At 39.4% G+C, this 23,226-nt stretch overlaps 1 protein-coding gene across 1 annotated transcript in view; it reads left to right on the top strand.

Annotated features, from left to right (window-relative positions):
- DNAH14 (dynein axonemal heavy chain 14) overlaps window positions 1-23,226 on the top strand; it is a 227,018-nt gene that overhangs the window by 165,361 nt on the left and 38,431 nt on the right. Inside the window, exons 65-72 of the mRNA XM_032216059.1 lie at window positions 649-744; window positions 3,113-3,253; window positions 7,820-8,035; window positions 8,300-8,530; window positions 12,859-12,980; window positions 14,598-14,842; window positions 16,386-16,804; window positions 16,912-17,107. Of these exons, the coding sequence (XP_032071950.1) occupies window positions 649-744; window positions 3,113-3,253; window positions 7,820-8,035; window positions 8,300-8,530; window positions 12,859-12,980; window positions 14,598-14,842; window positions 16,386-16,804; window positions 16,912-17,107 (1,666 nt within the window). The remainder of the gene's footprint in view (window positions 1-648; window positions 745-3,112; window positions 3,254-7,819; window positions 8,036-8,299; window positions 8,531-12,858; window positions 12,981-14,597; window positions 14,843-16,385; window positions 16,805-16,911; window positions 17,108-23,226) is intronic.

The following is a 23,226-nucleotide window of genomic DNA, read 5'->3' as shown; positions in this document are numbered from 1 at the left end:
AAATCTAGACAGACTTTCAGTATCATTCACATTCTTTTGATTCAGAAGAATCAGAATATTACCACCCAGAGATGAGAAACACTCATTATATTATGAGCAATGTGAAATGATTAGGATTCCTACTACATGACAGATGATATACATTTGCTATTCAAAGCTACCCCAGAACTTGTGCTTTTACTAAGGCTAATGAATAGTGAAATTGTGTTACCAATAACTGTATTAACACATTATCATTACATTACAAATTTGCAGAGAAATATAAATAGCCAAATTATAACTGATGTTCATCATAGAAAGTTATGATTATTTGGTCAATTTGCTCATGTTGTCATATCATCAGATTGTGAATTTCTCCAAGATGCATCACTGGCTAGTGATCAGGACAGGAGAACATGCAATATAAAGATGTCACAATACAAATATGGTAGAAAATTAAACAGAAGACTAGAAAGAAGTTCTCATAGAGATGCTGCTTTCAAGAAAATCTCTCAAATGCAGTTAGAAATATCAATATAATGATTACTAGTTGGTCATATGTAAATAAGTGTCTATATCAAGACATTAGTGACATTTATTTCATTTTCCTCTAAAGTATTAACTCTATCAATTTCATATTAAATTGTAAATATATCTTGTTTTTTTTAGTTTGTAGATCCAAAGCAAGCAAAGGTAGCAGAAGCAGAGGAATTACTGAACCGTGCACTTAGTAAATTAGCTGAAAAACAAAGATGTTTAGCCCTGGTAAAATAGATGTGTTTAACATATGCCATCATATTTACATAATTTGTTAAATAATAGAAAATGCATATGCATCTAAGTAATCCATATTGTTTTAATATCAATATTTCATTTCATGAAGATAAAGTCATCTTTATTAGCTAGAATAATATATTATCTCTCAGTGTTTCTATATTGTATATTAATCACATTGTAGCTCTAAATGACATTTTCTCTCACTATTGTACTTAAAAGTGTTTCAGTCTGAGTAGAGAGAGTGAAGAAGTAATAGTGATGGAAATAGTTTGTTTCTAGAATTATCTAAGAATCCTAAATTATCCTAAATAGTTTATAATACGTTCTTTTCAATGATCTCTGTACTTCACTTAAATTAATTCTGCACTTGCACTGAGTCATTCAGAAAATGTTGTAGAGCTGAGCTTTATCGTGGGAGATAGTGCTTCCTATTTCCTTTCACTGCCACAGCAACAGAATTGCTTGGTGCATGGTGCATTCTGACATCTGTTCAGAGCTACTTTTATTCATGGCCTTCTTTTTGTTCAACACCAACCATTTGGATTCCTCATTTTTGCATACCTTCTTCACTTTAATTTCATTTATCCTAATCTAAAATGTTAATTTCATGAAGTCTAGTCCCATGTTAAGCACAAAAAAACAACTGGGTGACTTTGGGCTAGGCAGTCTCTCAGCCCTTGGGTAGAATTCAGTGACAAATCACTTCTGAAATCGTGCCAAGAATAGCCTCCAGGTAGCCATCTGGAGTCAATGGTCACTCAAAGGCACACAAAAAAAGAAACAATATATAAAACTATAAATATTTAATGTTATATTTCATTATCTCAATAAACAAATAAATTAGTCTTTGCTAATATTGAGACTAAAATAGACAGGGTATTAATGCTTCTTGTTCCTTATCCTTTGCTTAATTGGCAAATATCTGACTTTTTGGAGGCTGACATTTACAAAGCTCCTAGGACAAACACTGCCACTTTTTAGTCAACTTCAGAAAAAGTTCCTGTAAAAGGCAGTGTCAAGACACTTATGTATTATTCCCAAGTAAAAGCGTCTCCGTAGATGATCATCATTTTGCCAAATCATGACTTTTTTTCATTACCTCCATACATCTACATGATTAGTATGCAATAGCAATAGCAATAGCAATAGCAGTAGACTTATATACCGCTTCATAGGCCTTTCAGGCCTCTCTAAGCGGTTTACAGAGAGTCAGCATATTGCCCCCAACAATCTGGGTCCTCATTTTACCCACCTCGGAAGGATGGAAGGCTGAGTCAACCCTGAGCCGGTGAGATTTGAACCGCTGAACTGCTGATCTAGCAGTAGCCTGCAGTGCTGCATTTAACCACTGCGCCACCTTGGCTCTTCATGTCATCAACTGTCTGTTTTATGCTGTACTCCATATGTTTTCATTATATAGTGAATTATGATTGTTTTGATATAACATGATTATGAATACAATCTTATTTTCCTCTCTATAAAATGGTATCATATCACTTGCAATTCCTATTCCTTTAGGTCATTCTTGGATGCTTTTTCATGTAATCTTAGAAGCAAACTTTCATCCTTTTCACTACAAAAAAAACTCTGAGTAGAATAATCAGTTGTCAACTTGATTGATGGAGGGAAGCCCGCTAGTGAAAACTCCTTCTTTACCATATTGATAGTTCCAGCAATTAGAATCATAGAGGAATACATATATGCTGTGTGCACTCACATATTAAGCTCCATGTGAATTAACTTGCCAATTAATTCAGGTTTAAAATGAATTCTAAAATAGACTTCTAGCTCTCAGCTAGAAGTTAAGAGTTCAGAGAAAAATGTTCATTTGGTAAGGTTGTGTTAGATTATCATTTAGAATGGGAAATTACTTGCAAAATAATGCAAATGATGCATAAGGGTAAAGTTGGGGAAACAAAGTTGCTTGTCTGTTCTGATAAAGCATGGGTGAGATTCCTTCTGTTTTTAAGTGATTAGAAAAGGAGACAAATTGATAACTGATAAAAGGGGGGGAAAGTAATAATAAAAAGTTAAAGTAAAAAAGTTCTTCAGCATATTGTTAGAGGTGGGTCTCTATTCAAATTGCACGGTTGATTACTAAAAATACTATAGCTATAGTTAAGCAAGCAGTCTTTATACACATCCTGCTGAATCTGCTCAGAAAACTCATGCATAATAATGTTTAAGTGGGCATAGTTTTGTTCAGAGTCTGTATAGTAGCCCTGTAAAAGCCTCATAGTAGATATTATTGAGTTTCTTTTTAAAAAATTATAAAAACATAGCAAGTAATACTGGTTCAGTAGTGTTTTTAAATAGATTTTCTCATTTGAATTTTAAAATTTTTTGACATTTTCAGATTGAACAACATCAACAAAATTTAGAAGCATTGTATGATGAAAGTATTGCTGAACAGGAAAAACTTGCAGCCCGAAAAATTCAAACAACTCGTCGTTTACATAGTGCATCTATATTAAGTGTAGCTCTAAAGAATGAAATGGTATTATCTTTTTAATCTGCTCTAATGCTTAAGTTCAAGTTTCATTCTTTATATTTTCAACTGCTTTTTCTCATTGAACCTTTCCCACGTTATATACTTAAGTGATGGGTTATATTCAGGGGTGGGTTTCAAATTTTTTTACTACTGGTTCTGTGGGTGTGGTTTGTTTGGTGGGTGTGGCTTGATGGTCATGTGATGGTGGGCATGGCTTGTTGGACATGTGACTGGACAGGCATAGCTGGTTAGTCATGTGACTGTGTGGACATAATTATGTGACTGGGTGGACGTGGCCAACTTGACCTCACTCACGTCAAGGGGTGCCTTACCTGGCCTCTCCTCGCCTCAAAGGCCTCAATGAGATACAATTTTTCTGTCTATTTATTTACTACTAAACACCCAAAATGTACTATTTAATCCTATGTATATATGCCATAAGTCTACATACATATTACATAGTATAGGCACACAAAAAGGTACATTATCTACTATATATACTGTATGTGTATGTACACACACAAACACACACACAATAGGTACACAATATTTGCCATAACTTCTCATATCTGGTAAAGAAGTCCATTGCACACAGAAAATGTTGACACTATTTTTATTTACTATTTAAACTGTGGAAATTTGGATAACACCAATAGACATCAGAGGAAAAGGAGGACAAGGAGGCGGTTTGCCAGTTTTAGATAGATTTGAGCCAAATATGACAAAATAATCCAGATGATATAGAATAGAATAGAATAGAATAGAATAGAATTCTTTATTGGCCAAGTGTGATTGGACACACAAAGAATATGCTCTCAGTGTACATAAAAAGGCTTCCCAATATAAAGTTTCCTGCTGGGGTGGGGGGTTGGACTAGATGACCTCTGAGATCCCTTCCAGCCTTAGATTGCTGTGCTGTTTCAAAGCGTCTTCTGAAGCCACGTCTAGTGCCAGGATTAGCGATCCTTCCTTCCTCTCCCTCTCCCTCTCTCCCTCCCGCCTTCTCTCTCTGTCCCTCTCCCCCTTTTTCTTCTCTCTCTTTCTCTCACATTTTAGGAATCATCTAAAGGACCTCTAGAAGTCTTGTTCAAAACTGATTGTACTCTGTGACAAAAGCTTTAGCTTGGATTCATTAACTTGACTATAAATGATCCCATTTAGATAATTTAGGGTTTTTTTAAGAATGTGGAAATGAGCAAAATAATATAGTACAAAAAGAAAGAAAGAGAAAGAAAGAAAGAAAGAAAGAAAGAAAGAGGGTGTTTAGTTCTTAATATTTGAATCTATATTCTTAATAAACATACTAGTAATAATGTATTAGAATATTTCCTTTCTCCCTCCCTCCTCTCTTCCTTAAAAACTATTTCTTAAAAATTGTTTAGGGACACATGCAATCCTTCCTTCCTTCCTTTCCTCCCTCCCTCCCTCCCTCCTCCTCCCTCTTTCTCTTCTGCAATTAAAAACCTCCTTCCAAGGTTTCAATTTAAAGTAGGGGTCTCCAAAGTTTGCAACATTAAGACTTGTGGACTTTAACTCCCAGAATTCCACAGCCAGCCATGCTGCTTTTGAGACTCCTGATTTAAAGCTACAGCATTTGTTTTTCTTTGCCAAGCGATCTCCTGGCTGAAAAGTGAGTCCTGTTTTTTTCCTTCTAACACTTCCCTCTTTCTTTCTTTCTTTCTTTCTTTCTTTCTTTCTTTCTTTCTTTCTTTTTCTTTCTCTTTCTTTCTCCCTCTCTCCCCTCCTCTGTTTTAGGCAAACCTGCAGGGGAAAACAACTTTAAAAAGTAAAAAAAAAAAAAGCTCCTGTGGATTGCACGCCTCAAGCCTTTTTTCCCTGCTGGTTCAGGCAAACCAGTTCAGGCATTTCACCCCTGCCTGGAACGCAATAAAGCCCACCCCTGACTCCTGCTGGCAGGCTAACTAATTAGGTGACTCGGAGAAGCTGGAGGGGAGCCGATCGGAGCCCTCCAAAAGAAAGAGGCTGAGGGAAAGAGCATGTACTACAGCATGCATCCCTCCTCCCATGGTCTCCTCAGTTCTTGCTCATGCACCCCCTCCCCAGTCTAGCTTGATTGCAGGTGGAGCCACATTGCCTTTTACAAGGCTGCTGTCAGTGAAGCTGGGTACTGGTGAGGACTGGCTTTTTGCATAGCTTTGTGCAGCTGTTGGGGAGGGAGGAATGGCTTCCACCCCAGGCCCAATCTATTCCCCCTCCTGACAACTGGACAAGGCAGGGGTGGGTTTGTGCCCGAAATTTTTTTTCCATGAAGATTGTTTTGCACATACACAGAAGAATCTTCATTAAAGAAAATAAAGATAGCGGTGCCCAGTATAGAGCCAAACCAGTCCAAATAGGTAGGAACTCACCTTTGGTTATATTTTATATACAATTGTGATTTTCCTCACTATTCTTATCTGAGATTCCTATGTAACCAATGTACTGCTAATTTGAAAACAAATACATTTCAGCCTGTCTTCATTAATGATATAGCACCCATTTGGTAGCTGGGTGATGTTATGAGTTATTATTCAGGCATGATGTTTCACATACACTATATACTGATAATGTCTGACCTAGTAGGAATTTACCAAATAAATAGTCATGAGGTTGTGACAACGGCTTAATAACAACACAAGAAAGTGATGTGTTTTTCAAGCATCCAGTTTTAATGCCCTTGTAGTTATAGTTGGTGCTATTATACTCAGAATAATTTCTATAGTACTATGGTCATTGTGCATCAGGGGAAAAAACAGAGACAGAAAAATACGCAAAAAAATAATATCTAAAGTCCCTTCTTTATTTCCCTGTGAAGAAAGTCTAAAAAAGGGGCACATAATAGAGATATAATAGAATTATACATGGCATGGGAAAAGTTCACTCATTATACTCGAACAGAAAATATTCAATGATTTAGTGTGGTAAGAGGTTTCAGAGAGAAAGAACTACTTTCAATTCAGAATAGAGCTGGAAGACACTTTGGGGATCTCTAGTCAAACACTCTATATCTGTGATGGGGAACCTATGGCACGTGTGCCACAGGTGGCACACAGAGCCATATTTAGTGGCACGCCAGCCGTCAGCTCTGGTGTGCATATTTTTTGCCCTTCCAGAGGGCCAGGGGATGCTGTTTTCAGGCCCAGGCTTCAGGAAAGCCTCCGGAGGCTGGGAAGGGTGAAAAACAGCCCCAACGGCCCAACTGGGAGTTCAGAAACGATCCATTACCAGCTTCCAGAGAGCCTCGAGGGGACAGGGGAGGCCATTTTTGCCATCCTCAGGCTTCAGGAAAGCCTCCAGAGCCTGGGGAGAGGTTCTGTGCTCATGCACGGGGGGGTCGCGCACACATGGGCAGGTGGAAGTTGCTTCTGTCTTTGATTGGTTTCCGTCCATTGCTTCTTGTCCTGCCCTCTGGTGCTTTGGAAAACAAGTTGATCCCCTCTTCTTTTTGGCAGCCCCTCAGATATTGGAATTCTATCATCATGTCACCCCTAGTCCTTCTTTTCTCTAGATTAACCATACCCAGATCCTGCAATCATTCTTCATATATTTTAGTCTCCAGGCCTTTAATCACTTTAGTTGCTCTTCTCTTCTTTTTCTAAAGTCTGAACTTCTTTTTTTTGTCATGTGGTGACTAAAACTGAATGCAATATTCCAACGTGGTCTTACTAAGGTTTTATAAAGTGGTATTAATACATTGGATTTTGATTCATAAAGCATTGTAGAACTTGCTATGGCAAGAGTACTGATGGACATCAAATTGGATAGTTTTGAAAGAGTATGGTCACACTCATGGTGAATAAAGTATTGCATATTGTAGCTACTTATTATGATGGCTACTTACTATTTTTCACTAGTAAAGGAATACCAGTGATCAGCAAATTGGTGTACTGCTTTTGAGCTCCTATTCACATCTAGTTCAGTAATAGTTTCCTCTTATTTTTGCTACCAGTTCGGAACCAGGAGCATGCAAGTGTGTGTGCTTGCTTCACTTGCACGTGGTGGGTCATTGTGATGACCTCTGGGTGTGTGGGTGGAGCCTCCTGCAGCCGCCATTACCAGTTCACCCAAACCAGGGCAAACTGGCAGAATACCTCCTCTGATCTCGTTGGAAGCCTTATAATCTTCTAATTGATATTTGGTTTGTATGGTGGATGAGATTTGGTTACCAGAACAGGCAAAGGAGGACATGGAATATTGGTAGTGATGACAATGATATTGTTGGGAGGATAAAATGTGTTACTGTTAGCCTCAGATACTAGGAAAATAAAATAAGCCCATTTTTTAAATAATAGAATGGAATTCCTTTAGAATAATTGGATGACTTTTAGAAGTTAATAGTCTGGTTTTCTTTGTTTCTGCTTTCCATTAATGTTTTCTTGATTAGATAGGGTAAGAATGCACTGTCTCACAACATTTCTGAACCTACTTATGGCACTTTCAGGAGTGGGCAACACAAAACTCCTGACTTTTGACTTCTCATTTAATTATGAGTTCTATACCATATAAGTTAAGCAAACTAGGAAGACTAATATTCAAATTTATGATACATAGCTATGTATTTTTCTTCCTTAGGAACGCTGGAAAGAATCTGTTAATAACCTCGATCAAAGATTGCAAGGAATTGTAGGTGATGTCCTTATATCAGCAGCTTGTATTGTCTACAGTGGAATTTTATCAGCGGGGTATCGTCAACAGCTAGTTGATGACAGTTTGAAACTCTGCAGTGATAACAATATTTTGGTCTCTCCAAATTACTCATTGGTTAACTGCATGACAGAAAAGAATGAGGTAGCAACACAGAGAAAAAATAAGAATGAAATTGTTTTATTTATAATTTTATCTAAAACTGTTCTCAAATTTAACATTTCTTTCTCAGATTACACTTTCTATCAGTTAAAATAATTAATAAATAATTGTAATATTTATTAGAATTTCTTTGAGAAAATATATTTTATGATTTACAGAATTGTTCATTATTTCCATAATTAGTGAATAGGGGGAGAGGGGTGAATATCATAGGCAAGATTATAAATCTATAAAATCATTTTATAGGTCCGCAGATGGCAAAATGCAGGCTTGCCACATGATCAATACACCACAGAAAATGCAATACTTGTTAAACATGGAGAACGGTGGCCTTTACTAATTGATCCAGAAAGGCAAGCTTACAAATGGATATGTCAAATGGAAGGCAGTAAATTGCGACAAACCAATGCTTCAGATGCCAAATACTTAATAACAATTGAATATGCTTTACAGTTTGGTGAATCAGTCCTTCTGCAGGTAATTCAACTTTAACAGACAGCACATCCAACATACAAATGAAGAAAAATGTAATGCAATCAGTGCAAAAGATGAGCACCTACACTATAACATAAGAGGTTTTGAAGAACTACAATTCCCTATTTACTATTAAAAGACTTTTTTAAAAAAATAGACAGGCCTTATTTTACTAATTATTATTGGAGATAAATTAAAAGTTAGAATTATGAAAACTATTAAACTCCAGGCTTCAAAGTGGTATAGGCAAGATCCTTCTTTCCAGGGTACTTTCCAGAATTCTTTCCTCCTTTCCAGGGTTCTTTCCAGGAAAGAATATATATTTGTTTAACAAATTTATAAGGCTGCCCATTTATCAAAAGGAACTCTGGATAACAACAAAAATAAAAACATAATATAATTATTTTTTTAAAAGCAAGAGACAGAGACAAAGAAAGTTAGGTTCTGGTAAAATTCATAACCATAAATCAACCACACTATGCCAGCTCCATTAATATCTTGGTCTCAGTCAACAGGATGAAAGCTACGTCTTCACTGCTTTCCTGAAAGAATAGAATAGAATAGAATAGAATAGAATTCTTTATTGGTCAAGTTTGATTGAACACACAATGAATTTGTTTTCAATACATAAGTTCTGAGTGTACATAAAAGCTATGAGTGATAAATCTTGATCATAGTCATCATAAAATCATCATAAATCATAAGATACAACACTTAATGATAGTCATAGGATACTAAATAAACAATATAAATCATTCTAGGAAACTAAATAAACAAAATAAATTGTAAAGATACAAGCAACAAACATAAGTAGAAAAGGAGATATGTAATAGGAAAGATGAGAAGAATAATACAGTCTTACTAAATAGTTTGACAATGTTGTGGGAATTAGCAGAGTGATGGAATGGGGGAGGGGAATTGTCCTTATGTGTAGTTGTTCTGATGTGCAATGCCCTATAGTATCATTTTGAGGGTAGAAATTGAAACAATTTATGTCCAGAATGTGAGGAGTCTGTAGATATTTTCACAGCTCTCTTTTTGATTCATGCAATATACAGAACCTCAATGGAAGGGAGGTTGGCAGCAATTGTTTTTTCTGCAGTTCTAATTATCTGTTGAAGTCTGTGCGTGTCTTGTTTGGTTGCAGAGCCAAAGCAGACAGTTATAGAGGTGCAGATGAGAGACTCAATAATTCCTCTGTAGAACTCTTAAGCTTTCCGAATTGTTGTAGAAAGCACATTGTTTGTTGTGCTTTTTTTGATGACATTTTTGATGTTAGAGGTCCATTTTAAGTCTTGAGATATTATAGAACCTAGAAACTTGAAGATCTCAGATCTGCTGTTGATACTATGTTGTCTAGTATTGTAAGAGATGATCGTATAGGAGGGTTTTTCCTAAAGTCTACCATCATTTCTATGGTTTTGAGTGTGCTTAGTTCACGATTGTTCCGGTCGTAGCACTGCTAGTTGTTCAATCTCCCATCTGTATGCAGATTCATCATTGTCTTGAATGAGACCAATCACTATTGTGTCATCTGCAAACTTCAGTACTTTAATAGAGGGATCTTTTGAGATGCAGTCATTGGTATATAGAGAGAGAAGAGGAGAAAGCACACACACACCCGGGGGGGGGGGGGGGCTGTGATAATTGTACATGTATCTGATGTGATTTTGCCTAGCTTCATCTGCTGCTTCCTGTCTGTTAGAAAGCTTATGATCCACTTACAAGTGTGGTCAGGCAGTGCTAGCTGTTTTAATTTAGTTAGAAGAATATCTGTAATGATGATATTGAATGCCGAGCTGAAGTCTACAGAGAGGACCCTTGCATAGGTCTTTGGAGATTCAAGATGTTGTAGGCTGTAGCACAGAGCAATATTAATAGCATCATCTGCCAATCTATTTGCTTGGTAGGCAAACTGCAACGGGTCTAACAATGGATCCGTGATGGTTTTCAGGTGGGCAAGCACTACCCTTTCAAAGGTTTTCATAAATATGGATATCAGAGCAACCGGTCTGAAGTCTTTCAGTTCTTTGATGGAGAGTTTCTTCAGCATTGGGAAGATAGCAGAGTGTTTGAAGCAAGAAGGAACATAGCAATCTCTAGTGATTTATTAAAAATGTAGGTGAAGATGGGGGCCAGTTGATCAGCACAATGTTTTAAGCAAGAAGGAGTTATCTTGTCTGGGCCTGGTAGTTTTCCTGGCTTTTGTCTGTGGAATAGACCTTATTTACTAAATAATCTTCCTCAAAAAAGAAAGATCAGAGATTAGACCCACATAGCCAAAGTTTAATTCTGAGCAATTCCAAATCTGACAGATGCTTCATGTAATCCTCACAGTAGCTCTGCAAAGGTTCTTGTAACCCCCCTCTATACAAACATAATGAGGTCCAATACATTCTAACAATTATTGATTGTAGTATAAGTTTAAGGTCCAGTGACACTCCAGGTATAGAAGTTAAGGCAATCTCCCATTGTCTAGGCAATATAGAAACCTCTAATTCTTTATTCCATTCATTCCTTACCATCTGCATATTAAATTGACTTACTGACAACAAACATTTAGAGGAACTAATAATTTTTTTTTTAGTTTTAAAAGATTTAAGCAGTTTTTCTAGCAACCTGGGTGTCTCAGAAGCAATGCAAACAATGTTGTTAGCAAATGTTGTAACTATAAATATTGCCAATGAATTATATTTGATAGATATTTGTCTCTTAGTACAGCATATGTTAAAAATTCATCCTCATCATCTTATCAATTGATTCAAAATCAATGTCCCCACTTTCACCCAATTTTTCCAAACCACCATCTTTCCCCCAATTTTTAATGTTGGATTTTTCCATAAAATCAATTTAGCATGGGGGAAAGTATTTAAAAAAATTTAGATTTTAAATTCCATGGCTTTTTAATTGCTATAAATATTTAGGAGATATTAGAGCTCTATTATATTCAGATCTTAATATTGTCCATCCTATTAAAGGTGCTATAAATGTATATTCCAAAGTTGTCCAAATCAGAAAATTAACATCAACTGTTGGTTTTCAGTATTTAATACTTGACAATAGGCAAGCATGATGATAAAGCTCAGATTTGGAAAACCAAGTCCTACCTCTGAATGAGGGATCCTTAGTACAGATTGATTTTTTAAACATAGGATTAATTTTCAGCAATTTGCCTGAATTTCCTGACATATCTTAGTCTATTCAGCTGGGGACTTCTCCAAGAAACTTTTCCTTCAGTCGAGCAACAGGTAAATAGAAAAGAGTGAAGAACATACCTTATACAAATCCTAAAATACAGGGGATAGTTGTGCAACAAAGCAATTTCACACTTAAGGAATGCTTCAGTGAAAAATTAAGTTTTTAAATGATATAGCCAAATCTTTACATAGAGCTACTTCCCCTAGGAAAAGGGGAAGCAAGAAAATTAAATCACAGAATTAAAACTAAAAATTTAAATGTTGATCTCACTAAACTGTTTCTATATTGTCTCCTTGAATAAAATCTTGGATTTTAGAACACTCATTGCAAACAGAATGGTTAGGAGAGACTGCATCTAGCTTTTTGCTATGATGTAGTATGGACAGTCTTGATTCTTCTTCTCCTCATATTGGACATTAACTTCATGGTTCTGTATAATGTAGTTTTAAGTGAAATCCTGATATCTTTTAGTTATTATTTGGATAATCAAATTAAACACTCCAACTCTAATAATGCAAGACAAGTTATCAAATCAGAAAATTAATTTATCATTGACATCACTTCCCTATCAATGTAATAGTTGAATAATAAAAACATTTCTAGTTTTCAGCTAAAGGCATTAAGAACTAATCTGGCTAGTGGTTAAGAGGTTAGACTCGAAATGGAGAATTTGATTTTAGTTCTGGTCCTGTTTTCAACTTTTATTTTCAAGTTGTAGTCCTCCTTAGGTACAAAAACCCAGCAGAGTGATTTTAGGCAAGTCACTCTCGTCCTCATGTTTGAAAATGTTGCCCCAAAATCCACATGTTCTATGTACCTGGCAAAAGCTAAGGAGGCTGGTTTGAAAGTATACCAACATGCATATAGACATCATTGAAGAATTGCATGAGAAAGACAAAGTGAGTAATAAAATATGAATTCTTGTTCATTCATGCTTCTTATATTGTGATCAATTTATAATGTTTTATGCATTGTTAAGCTGTAGCAATACATTAGTGTTCCTCACTCGAAGCAATTTCTTCATCAAAAAAGAGCAAAGCATAGTATCTTAATTACTGTAGGAAGTGCATTTTCCAAAGAACAGGAAAGTTACTTACTGTATGTAATATTGATTACAGTCTTGTGTTTTTTAGGATTTTCCTGAAACATTGGATTCAAATATAAAATCAATCTTAAGCAAGGATATCTACAAAAAAGGAGGACAAGAATTCATTAGAATAGCAGATTCTGAAATTCAGTACAATTCAGACTTTCGGTAATTGCTTGTATAAGTTGAATAACTTTAAGCCTGCATTTTATGTTCAACCTAATAAAAATTTGTACTTTGAAAGAAAGAAAAAGACTTCTAAATATTCCCAAGTCATGGGATATATTCAAACATTTGTTGGAGTTTATTCATGTGGATTATTTGCAAGCAAATTCCCAATAAGGGAATATAATGGCCACTAAGTAAAAATTATATTACTGCACTAATATTTGCACTATTATGACCAGAAATGCCTTGACCAGATTTTACTACTTTTTGAGGAATGTTATTATTTGAAAATTGTCTACTGCTAGATTAAAATTATTTTAAAAACAGTATCAAAGTATATAAAACCATGTGCACCACAGAAACCCATAATGAATTATGCACTATAAAATCCAGTGCAGTTCACAAGCAACAGAGCTACTAAAACTATCTAGCACCTTGGATTCTAGGAGAAAAGATGCCTCAGAGCATATGTGTATGCATGCATAGCATCAGTCAGTAGCTCTTTATACCTAATGCATATTTTCCCATGATTATGCATTTTATTATTATTTATGTGATTATGTTACAGAAGAAAATGAATCTGGGAAAAGATTCAGCTATTTTAAGGGGTTAACAATCAATACTGTGTGAGCACTCCTGTACATTCCAAAGCACTTTTCTCTTCAGGCATCTAATAGCTACTTCAGTGGCCACTCATAGATTACTTCTCCCGTGAGAGTCATACTGCTGTGTTAGAACTAAGTATCAGTTGAGGATCATTAGATCATCTGAGCATACTTACCTGGGAATATTTGGCCCTAGTGCTTGCCTTTCCCTTTTATATTGAGTAACATAAAAATACAAAAGGGGTATTTTTCTTTACAATTAAACATAGGTTTATCAAATTTTGTGTTACTTTTGTCCTCTAAAATTGAAAGCATACAGGATTTTTAGTCTGTCCAAAAATAGCAGGGTGAAAAAGAAACCTGTCCTTTCTTTGCAGCCCACAATTCATTTGTCCTCTATTCTTCTTCCAATAGAGAAGAAGTTAGAGAAAGTGTGGAAACTGATTCCACATCCCATATTCTCAAAAGTATATGCTTTAATTCTGTCCTGTTTTATAACAGGGCATATGAATATCTAATTAGTCAATAATTAATCAGTGAGGCAGAATGATCATGGGACTAGAAAATAAACATGAGGAGACGAGACATACAAAATGTACAGAATAAAAAGAAGAAACCAAGTAGGAAAGTGCCTGAAAAAATATTATTCAGAACACAGCCTAATTATTTCATCCAAGAATGTGTAAAATAATTGCTATGACTGAGAAAAAAGCAGATTGCAAATGCAATGTAAGAAAAATATTATTAGATAATTATTTTTACCTTGTTAGAAGTTCCTATTATTATATAAATTTATATTAGAGATACTTTAATTTAGACTTCTGTACACAGTCATAGTTTTTCCATTTTATACATTCAAAAAATCCCGTGCAGAGGATTTTTTCCTAATGGATATGAGTTATAATTAAAGATTATGACATAGATTGGTATTTTATATGAAAAACCTTTATGAAAGCTTTATAGATTGGTATTTTATATTGAAAACCTTTATAAATATTTGTGATTATTTCAGATTATACCTGACAACGCAGAAACCCAATCCTCATTTTCTGCCAGAAACATGCAATATTGTTACAATGATAAACTTCATTTTAACATTCCATGGTTTGCAAAATCAGCTTTTATCTGCAGTTGTAAATAAGGAAAAACCTGAACTTGAAAAACAGTACTGCAAGTTGATGGAAAGCATATCAATTGATCTGGTAGCACTACATGAATATGAACAAAGATCACTTCAACTTTTGCAAAAAACAACTGGTAAATACAATTTTGAAAAACTTTGTATATTTTATATCATTTTGTAGAAAGTATAAAATGTTATTAAATAGAATTCAAAGGCCAAAAAACATTTTTTAATGTTTCATTATCTGTATACAAATGCATATAATCTTCATTTGAATAGTAGAAGTATAAAAGCTAATACTTCCCAACTCACATGTTCTTCAACTAATATTAACATAATTCTGCATCATACTAATTATAATTGAAGGACACCTTCTTACAATCATTTTCATTGCAATATTATGATTATCCCCAAATGCCTTCCTATAATTCTCTACAGTTTCTGTTATATAAATAATAATGAGTTAACATTGGTAAGTGGAATTTCCATGGCTAAGCAATGGAGTTGTAAAGCATGTAACTACATCATTTAGGGCTGGCAAACCTGAATTTCTGATTGCCATCCTTAAGCAAGGGTCACTGTAGTTGCTGTATCAATGAGATGAATGGCATAGAAATTGAATAAATAAATAACCACAGGTCATTAAGCAAGGACTTCCTCACACTTTCCTGCAGGCTTCCAACAAGCAAAATCCCAGGGTCCAGAAGGGTGCACAAGGGACTGGCATTGCATGAGCATGGCATGTCTTACGAGAGCTGCTGCAGGGTTTGGGAGGATGCAACAGGGCACATGAAGGGCTGGTGTGGCATGACCACGTGTAATGGTATGTGGGAAAGACCTTGAGAGACAGGACAAAGAATTGTTGCTTAAAGTACATTCAGATAAGGAAGGACATAGCCCACAGCAAGGATGTGTGTAAAGCAATAGATTCAGAAGATATCCTCTCTTAACTTCTTGGACTGTAAAGGAGATGACAAAGGATCTGTACTTTTAGACTGATGCCAGTCTTCCCAGGTAGACAAGAAAGAAAACATGACCAAGAGAACTAATTCTACTTTATTAAATGGCTATACTAACACAATCATAGAAGTCTGAAATACAGTCCAAGAAGAATTTATTATATACCTTGATACAGTATAACTAGTATTCTTATAGAAAAAGATACACATAGAATGAACTGGAATCTTGTATTTAAAAATATAGACAGGGATAGTTCTCATTATCTTACACTTCAGGGTGTCCCTTTATATATTACTTATATATCTCTTCCAAACATGAAATGAAACATGCAGTTCTGACACTGTTCATATTTTCCCTGGAACTCCAAATAATACTTGTTGGTCATAGTCCCCCCCCCCCAACAAGAGACACCTCCATAAGTAAAAATATGTGTTTTTGACCAGGCAGGTATAATGTGAGCCCACGAAAAGGTGCAGCCTTTTAAAAATAGTTCCAACAACTGCAGCAAGGTTTCATTTTTTCCCTAGCACCTTTTCAGATCCAAAAAGCTATATAGTTCTAGTAATGTCACATAAAACTGTATTTTACTAGCTTCATAACTTCGTTAACAAGATCTCCTTCTTATACTGCTTTCTGGTATGTAAAGTGAATATTTAATTTTGAAAATATAATTATTTAATTTATTCTATTCTACAATTCAATTACACTTTTTTACAGGGCACCTTTTAGATGACCAAGATCTAATTGAAAATTTGCAGCAAACAAAAATTACCTCATCAGAGATTTTTCAGCGTGTAGCAGATTCAGCAGCAACAGAAGTCACCATAGAAGGATTGCGTAAAGCGTATATTCCTATAGCAACTCGTGGTGCTGTGCTCTATTTTGTAATATCAGATCTTATACACATCAACCATGTCTATCAGTTTTCACTGAACTGGTTTCATAAGATCTTTGTAGACTCTATAGATAATGTGAAGAAAAGGGAAATTTCTCTCAGTGATGATCTTTCAAGTACAAAAATAAGTGAATATAAGGTGCAAAGCAAAGAAACAATAACGGAAAGTGAAACTGAGATAGATCACTTCAAAATACATATTAATGATATAATTGAGACACTAACATATCATGTCTACGAGGTACTTAAATATTATAATGCATAAATTATTTTCGGCTAATAGGACTTAGATGTGTATTTGGCAAATGTGGCAATGTTAATGTGTTATATGTATTTTTTATTTTGCAGACAGTTTCTTCAGCTTTGTTCAATAAAAATAAGCTATGCTTTGCTTTCCTACTGTGCACCGCAATCATGAAAAATAATTGTGGTGAAAATGTATTCACAAATAAGCTTGGATTTATATCAGAGAATGAGTGGAATTTCTTCCTGTACTCTCGGATGATAGCAAACATTAAGCAACCATCAATCTCTGACTCTGCTGGTAAACAAAAAATATTCATATTTTCAGTAAAGAAATGTGTAAAGATAATAGTGTGCTCTCAGGAATGGATTTCATCATCCTTGAATAAATATGTAACATACATGTAAAATGATAGTAAGAATTGATCATAGAAAACTATAAGTAATCAACATACCATATTTCAATTGAGCTAAGCAATTACTTTTAGATTTTATAATGCTATCCCTGAATTTTTTGTGAACTATTATGGGCTGAAAATTGTCAAAATAATGAAACATGAATACTGAGAAAAATTAATGAAAAATTAATCAAAGCTTTATTTGTTTTTTTCTAATGTTATGGGCATTGATTAATGGTATAATTTTCTAAGTATAAGGATTTGTGTATCTATTGTGTATGTGTGCATATGTGTGTGCTTTATAAGTGTGAAAAATGGTCATAAGTAACTTTTTTCAGTGCTGTTACAACTTTGAACAGTCACTAAATGAAATATTGTAAGTTGTGAACTACCTGTACTATGTCACGTGACTTAAGATAAGAGAAAATGGAACAATTAAATGAATAATAAATGTTTATTTTTTCCCTTTTTTTCCCTGACATTTCTCAGATCAGATATCTATTCCTACAGATGTTTCTTCCAAAAATAAGTAGATATTTGCTTATTTAGCTCTTCTAGCCAAACCCATGCCATCAGACAACAGGGACTTGTATAAATTCCTTTTCTCTTAGCCTTAATTATGTTGTTTTCCTTCAGTTGCTTTATTATTTCCTTATCTATTTTAACAGTGGAGTCAGCAGAAGTACCTGCTATCTATTCCCAAGCAGATATTTGATTTGTTCTGTATTAGAATCATAGAATCGTAGCTTTAGAAAGCCATACAGGCTTTCAAGACTCACCAAGCACCTGTAGGGTGCTAGCATCCAAATTATTTTTGCCTATTTGACAACTATGGGCACTTAACTGAACGCTGCGGCGTTCTTGGCATGCTCGGCTTCGCAGACAACGCCCCCCCTCCCTCCACACAGACGGTGGCTTGCGAGAAATACAGCCCTGGAGGCTTGGGACGGGCAGCGGCATATCTGGCGGTTACGGGCGGCTTCAGCTTCGCAGACAGCTTCTCGGATGGCGCCCCCCCTCCGCGGACGGCAGCCCGCAGCATACATTAAGCTGGGGACAGCGCTGGCAGAGTTTTGGGTAAACTACCATTGTGCACTAGTGTAGAGAGTGCTTGGGGGGGGGGACTGAAGGGGCTGGAGAAGCTGGAAGAGTGCCGGGACTGCACTGCGACTGTGAAATGGAGGGTTACAACTGCCCTGGGCCATTATGGTTGCGTCTGCCTCCGTTTGAAGGACTATTAAACCACTATTAAGCCATCTAAGTGACTGAATTGCCACCCCATACTGTTACGCTGAACTGCTGCGCCTGTGGGAAGAGCTAGGGACGGCCTTGGCTGCCCCCTGGCTGACGTTCTTTTTTTTCCTCTCTGTCTCTGCTAAGACCGCGGGGAACGCTGAGAACGCTGACAATATTGAAAATGGAGTGAATGCTGAGAATATCCAGAGAGAGAGCACTGAATGCTGTGGAGCTTTGTGGGTGTCATTACTCAAGTAGCTGGGCGAATTGAACCATCTCGCAAACTTTGCTGTGCCGCCCGTGGCGAGAGGCGGGCGAGGACTTCCCGACCACCGGGGCCGAGGGTGCCTGCTTGGATCCTGGAAGAGATGGCTGAGACCGTCTTGGCTGCCATGGAGGCGGCTATTGGAGACTGTTTTGGGGGGACCCGACCCCCCCCCAGGTTGTCTGACGCCTCCATCTGCTGTTTGTGCTGCTGCAGGGTCAGGCTAGGGAGAGGGTAGGGTTAGATTAGGATTATAGGGTGGGGTTAGTTTAATTTAAGGTTAGGATTAAGGTTAGGGTGGGGGTGGGGTTGCTAGCCTGATGGCCGAGCGACGGGCTGCCTCCACTGGGAGTGTCACGGTACAGCTGGGAGTGGGGCTTTCCCCCCCCTTTTATCGTGGGCTCTCAGGTGTTCTTTGTCCTGGAGGAGAGGGGTGTTGCTGGCCTGCCGTCACCTGGGGCTGGCCCTACAACTTTCGCTACTCACCGCCTGTGGCCTACTTGCCTCTCAGACTTTTCCTGGCTTCCTCTCTGGACCATCGCTGGGTTATTATTATATGTCTCTGCTATTACTCCTTGGATCTCAGACACTCACGCGGGAGGTTTGGACATTACTCCCTTTTCGGCCTTTCGGATTATACAATCAGCTATATTGCGCAGTTTTATAATTTTTTATACATTTGTAATGTTTTACAATTTTTAATTGTATGGAGAGTGTGTGGCATGACTGTGGTTGACTGAATGTTCCCACTTTTTATTATGATATTGTTGTTTTTCTTGTTTTTAACTTGTATTGTGGGGATTGACTGATTGTATGTATGGGTATGTGTGGTGGGCTGGGAGTTTAGCTGGGTACCTCCTGCACTGAGTGCTTTGGCAGAAGTGTCAGGGGGGCTCAGGCTTGGTTCCGGCCCTTGGATGTGTGTGTCGAAGGGCCTGCCGGTGAATTCAGCGGCCGGGGAAGAGGGTGGAGGGACCATAGATGCGGGAGTGGGCCGGAATATTGGGGTCATATTGGGGAGGGGCAGATATGGCGGGAACTTCAGGGCGAGCCATTATCAGGGAACGAGGGTTCCCTATGTCAGAGGGATCCCTCCTTCCAGCCCTGTGAGTTCCACTCCAAGGCAGATGGCATGAGTAGTCAGGACCCTGGTCCCAGGTTGCTGTTGCTAAATGCCAGGTCTGTGGTTCACAAGGCTCCCCTCATCCAGGACCTAATTGTAGACGGGGCAGACCTGTCATGTATTACTGAAACCTGGCTGGGCCCGGAGGGAGGAGTCCCCCTCACCGAAATGTGCCCAGAGGGTTTTCAGGTGCTTCATCAACCGCGACCCCAGAGAAAGGGGCGGGGGAGTGGCCATTGTTATCTGACAGTCTTTAGTTCCTTGTAGGATCCCTGCTCCGGAGCTTGTCAGGTGTGAGTCCTTGCTGGTGAAGATGGACCTTGCGGGTCAAGTGGGCTTGTTGTTAACGTACCTGCCTCCCAACACCGTGACGACAGCCCTCCCCTCGCTCCTCAAGTCAGTAGCTGAGCTGGCAGTTGAGTTCCCCAGATTTATGATACTGGGGGACTTCAATCTGCCTTCGCTTGGCGAACACTCTGACGGAGCGCAGGAGTTCATGGCTTCCATGACAGCCATGGGCTTGACCCAAGTAATCCAGTGTCCGACTCACTCAGCGGGTCACACACTCGACCTCGTATTTCTCTCAGAGCAGTGGAGCTGTGATCTTGGTTTGAGGGGTAGTGAGATCTTGCCCTTGTCATGATCGGACCACTTCCTACTGAGGCTTGACTTTCGGAGACCAATCCCCTGCTGTAGGGAGGAGGAACCGATTAGATGGTTCCATCCCAGGCGTCTTATGGATCCTCAGGGTTTCCAGACGGTGCTTGGTGTTATGCCTGATACTCTCGCCCGCAGTCCGGTGGAGACCTTAGTTGCTGCTTGGAACTCGGCAGCGTCTGAGGCTCTCCACCAGATTGCGCCTTTACGGCCAATCCGCGGCAGTGGATCCAGGAGGGCCCCTTGGTTTACCGAGGACCTTCGGGAGATGAAGTGCCAAAATAGACGCCTAGAGCGCCGCTGGAGGTCCAGTAAATCCGAGTCAGACCGAGCACTATTAAAAGCTTGCATCGGAGCATACCTCTCAGCAATACGGACAGCCAAGAACACCTATATTGCCGCTCTGATAGCGTCTGCTGAGTCATGCCCTGCCGCCTTGTTTAGGGTGACCCGCTCCCTCCTAAATGGGAGGGTTGCGGATAACCCCCTACAAGGTAGAGCAGACGAATATGTCCAGTTCCTCGCGGACAAAGTTGCTCGGCTTTGGATGGACCTGGACTCCATTGCGCAGAGCCAGCCGGGGTACCGGGGGAAGGTCTTGAACAATATCTCTGGACTGACTTTCAACTTGTTCCTCCTGATGAAGTGGACAAGGCCATGGGAGCGGTGAGTGCCGCCACGTGTGTACTGGACCCGTGCCCCTCCTGGCTGGTCGCGAACAGCAAGGTGGTGACACGGAGCTGGATCCAGGCGATGGTGAATGCCTCTCTTCGGGAGGGCTTCTTTCTGCCAGCATTGAAGACAGCGGTGGTGAGACCCCTCCTGAAGAAGCCATCGCTGGATCCAGCCATTTTGAACAACTACCGTCCAGTCTCCAATCTCCCCTTTATTGGGAAGGTTGTTGAGAAAGTGGTAGCCTCTCAGCTCCGACGATCCTTGGACGAAGCCGATTATCTGGATTCCTTTCAGTCTGGATTCAGGCCTGGCTACAGCACGGAAACCGCTTTGGTCGCACTGACCAATGATCTCTGGAGAGCCAGGGATGGAGCCGAGGTGGCGCAGTGGTTAAATGCAGCACTGCAGGCTACTGCTAGATCAGCAGTTCAGCGGTTCAAATCTCACCGGCTCAGGGTTGACTCAGCCTTCCATCCTTCCGAGGTGGGTAAAATGAGGACCCAGATTGTTGGGGGCAATATGCTGACTCTCTGTAAACCGCTTAGAGAGGCCTGAAAGGCCTATGAAGCGGTATATAAGTCTACTGCTATTGCTATTGCTATTACTGCAGGCTACTGCTAGATCAGCAGTTCAGCGGTTCAAATCTCACCGGCTCAGGGTTGACTCAGCCTTCCATCCTTCCGAGGTGGGTAAAATGAGGACCCGGATTGTTGGGGGCAATATGCTGACTCTCTGTAAACCGCTTAGAGAGGGCTGAAAGCCCTATGAAGCGGTATATAAGTCTACTGCTATTGCTATCCTAGTGCTTCTTGACCTCTCAGCGGTCTTCGATACCATCGACCATGGTATCCTTCTGTGACGGTTACGAGAGGTGGGGTGGGAGGCACCGTTTTTCGGTGGTTCTCCTCCTACTTCTCGGACAGGTCACAGTCGGTGTTGGTCGGGGGGCAGAGGTCGACCTCTAGGCCCCTGAAATATGGGGTCCCACAGGGTTCGGTCCTATCCCACCTCCTGTTTAACATCTACATGAAGCCGCTGGGTGAGATCATACGACGGCATGGGATAAAATACCATCAATGCGCGGATGATACCCAGTTGTATCTGTCCGCCCCGTGCCAACTCAGTGAAGCGGTTGACGTGATGTGCCAGTGCCTGGAGGCTGTCAGGGTCTGGATGGGGGTTAACAAGCTTGCGCTCAATCCAGACAAGACTGAGTGGCTGTTGTGTTTCCCTCCCAAAAATTTGGTTAGTATTCCATCACTCAGGCTGGGGGGTGAAATTTTACGCCCCTCAGCCAGGGTTCGCAATTTGGGAGTCCTCCTGGACCCACAGCTGACCTTAGAACATCATTTGTCGGCTGTGACCAGGGGGGCATTTGCCCAGGTTCGCCTGGTGCACCAATTGCGTCCCTACCTGAACCGGGAGGCACTCGCAACAGTCACTCATGTCCTCGTGACCTCAAGACTGGACTACTGCAATGCGCTCTACATGGGGCAGCCCTTGAAGAGCATTCGGAGACTTCAGCTCGTCCAGAATGCAGCCGCGCGAGCGATTGTGGGTGAACCTCGGTACACCCACGTTACACCTATCCTCCGCCAGCTGCACTGGTTACCGATTGGTCTCCGGATACGTTTCAAGGTGCTAGTCGTCACTTATAAAGCCCTTCATGGTATTGGACCTGGGTACTTGAGAGACCGCCTGCTGCCAATTACCTCCCAAAGACCCATTAGATCACACAGGGCTGGCCTCCTCCGGGTTCCGTCTACCAGCCAATGCCATCTGGCTACTACCAGGGGGAGGGCCTTCTCTGTGGCAGCTCCGGCCATTTGGAACGAACTCCCCGCAGATATTCGGACCCTCACCTCTCTCCAGGCCTTCCGAAAAGCCGTTAAAACCTGGCTGTGACGGCAGGCCTGGGGTTGATGAGTTCCCTTCCCCTCTCAATTTGTGTGTCTGTTGGTTATTTTTTAAATGCTTGTATTTGTAGTTTTTGTGTTTCCCTTTCCCCCTTTGGGTTTGTGCGCCGCCCTAAGTCCCGCTGGGAATAGGGCGGCATATAAATAAAA

This window comes from Thamnophis elegans, chromosome 4, assembly GCF_009769535.1.
Source record: "Thamnophis elegans isolate rThaEle1 chromosome 4, rThaEle1.pri, whole genome shotgun sequence".
Lineage (NCBI taxonomy): Eukaryota > Metazoa > Chordata > Lepidosauria > Squamata > Colubridae > Thamnophis > Thamnophis elegans.
Note: the sequence above shows the minus strand (reverse complement) of the source record. Positions and strands in the feature narration are given on the sequence as shown.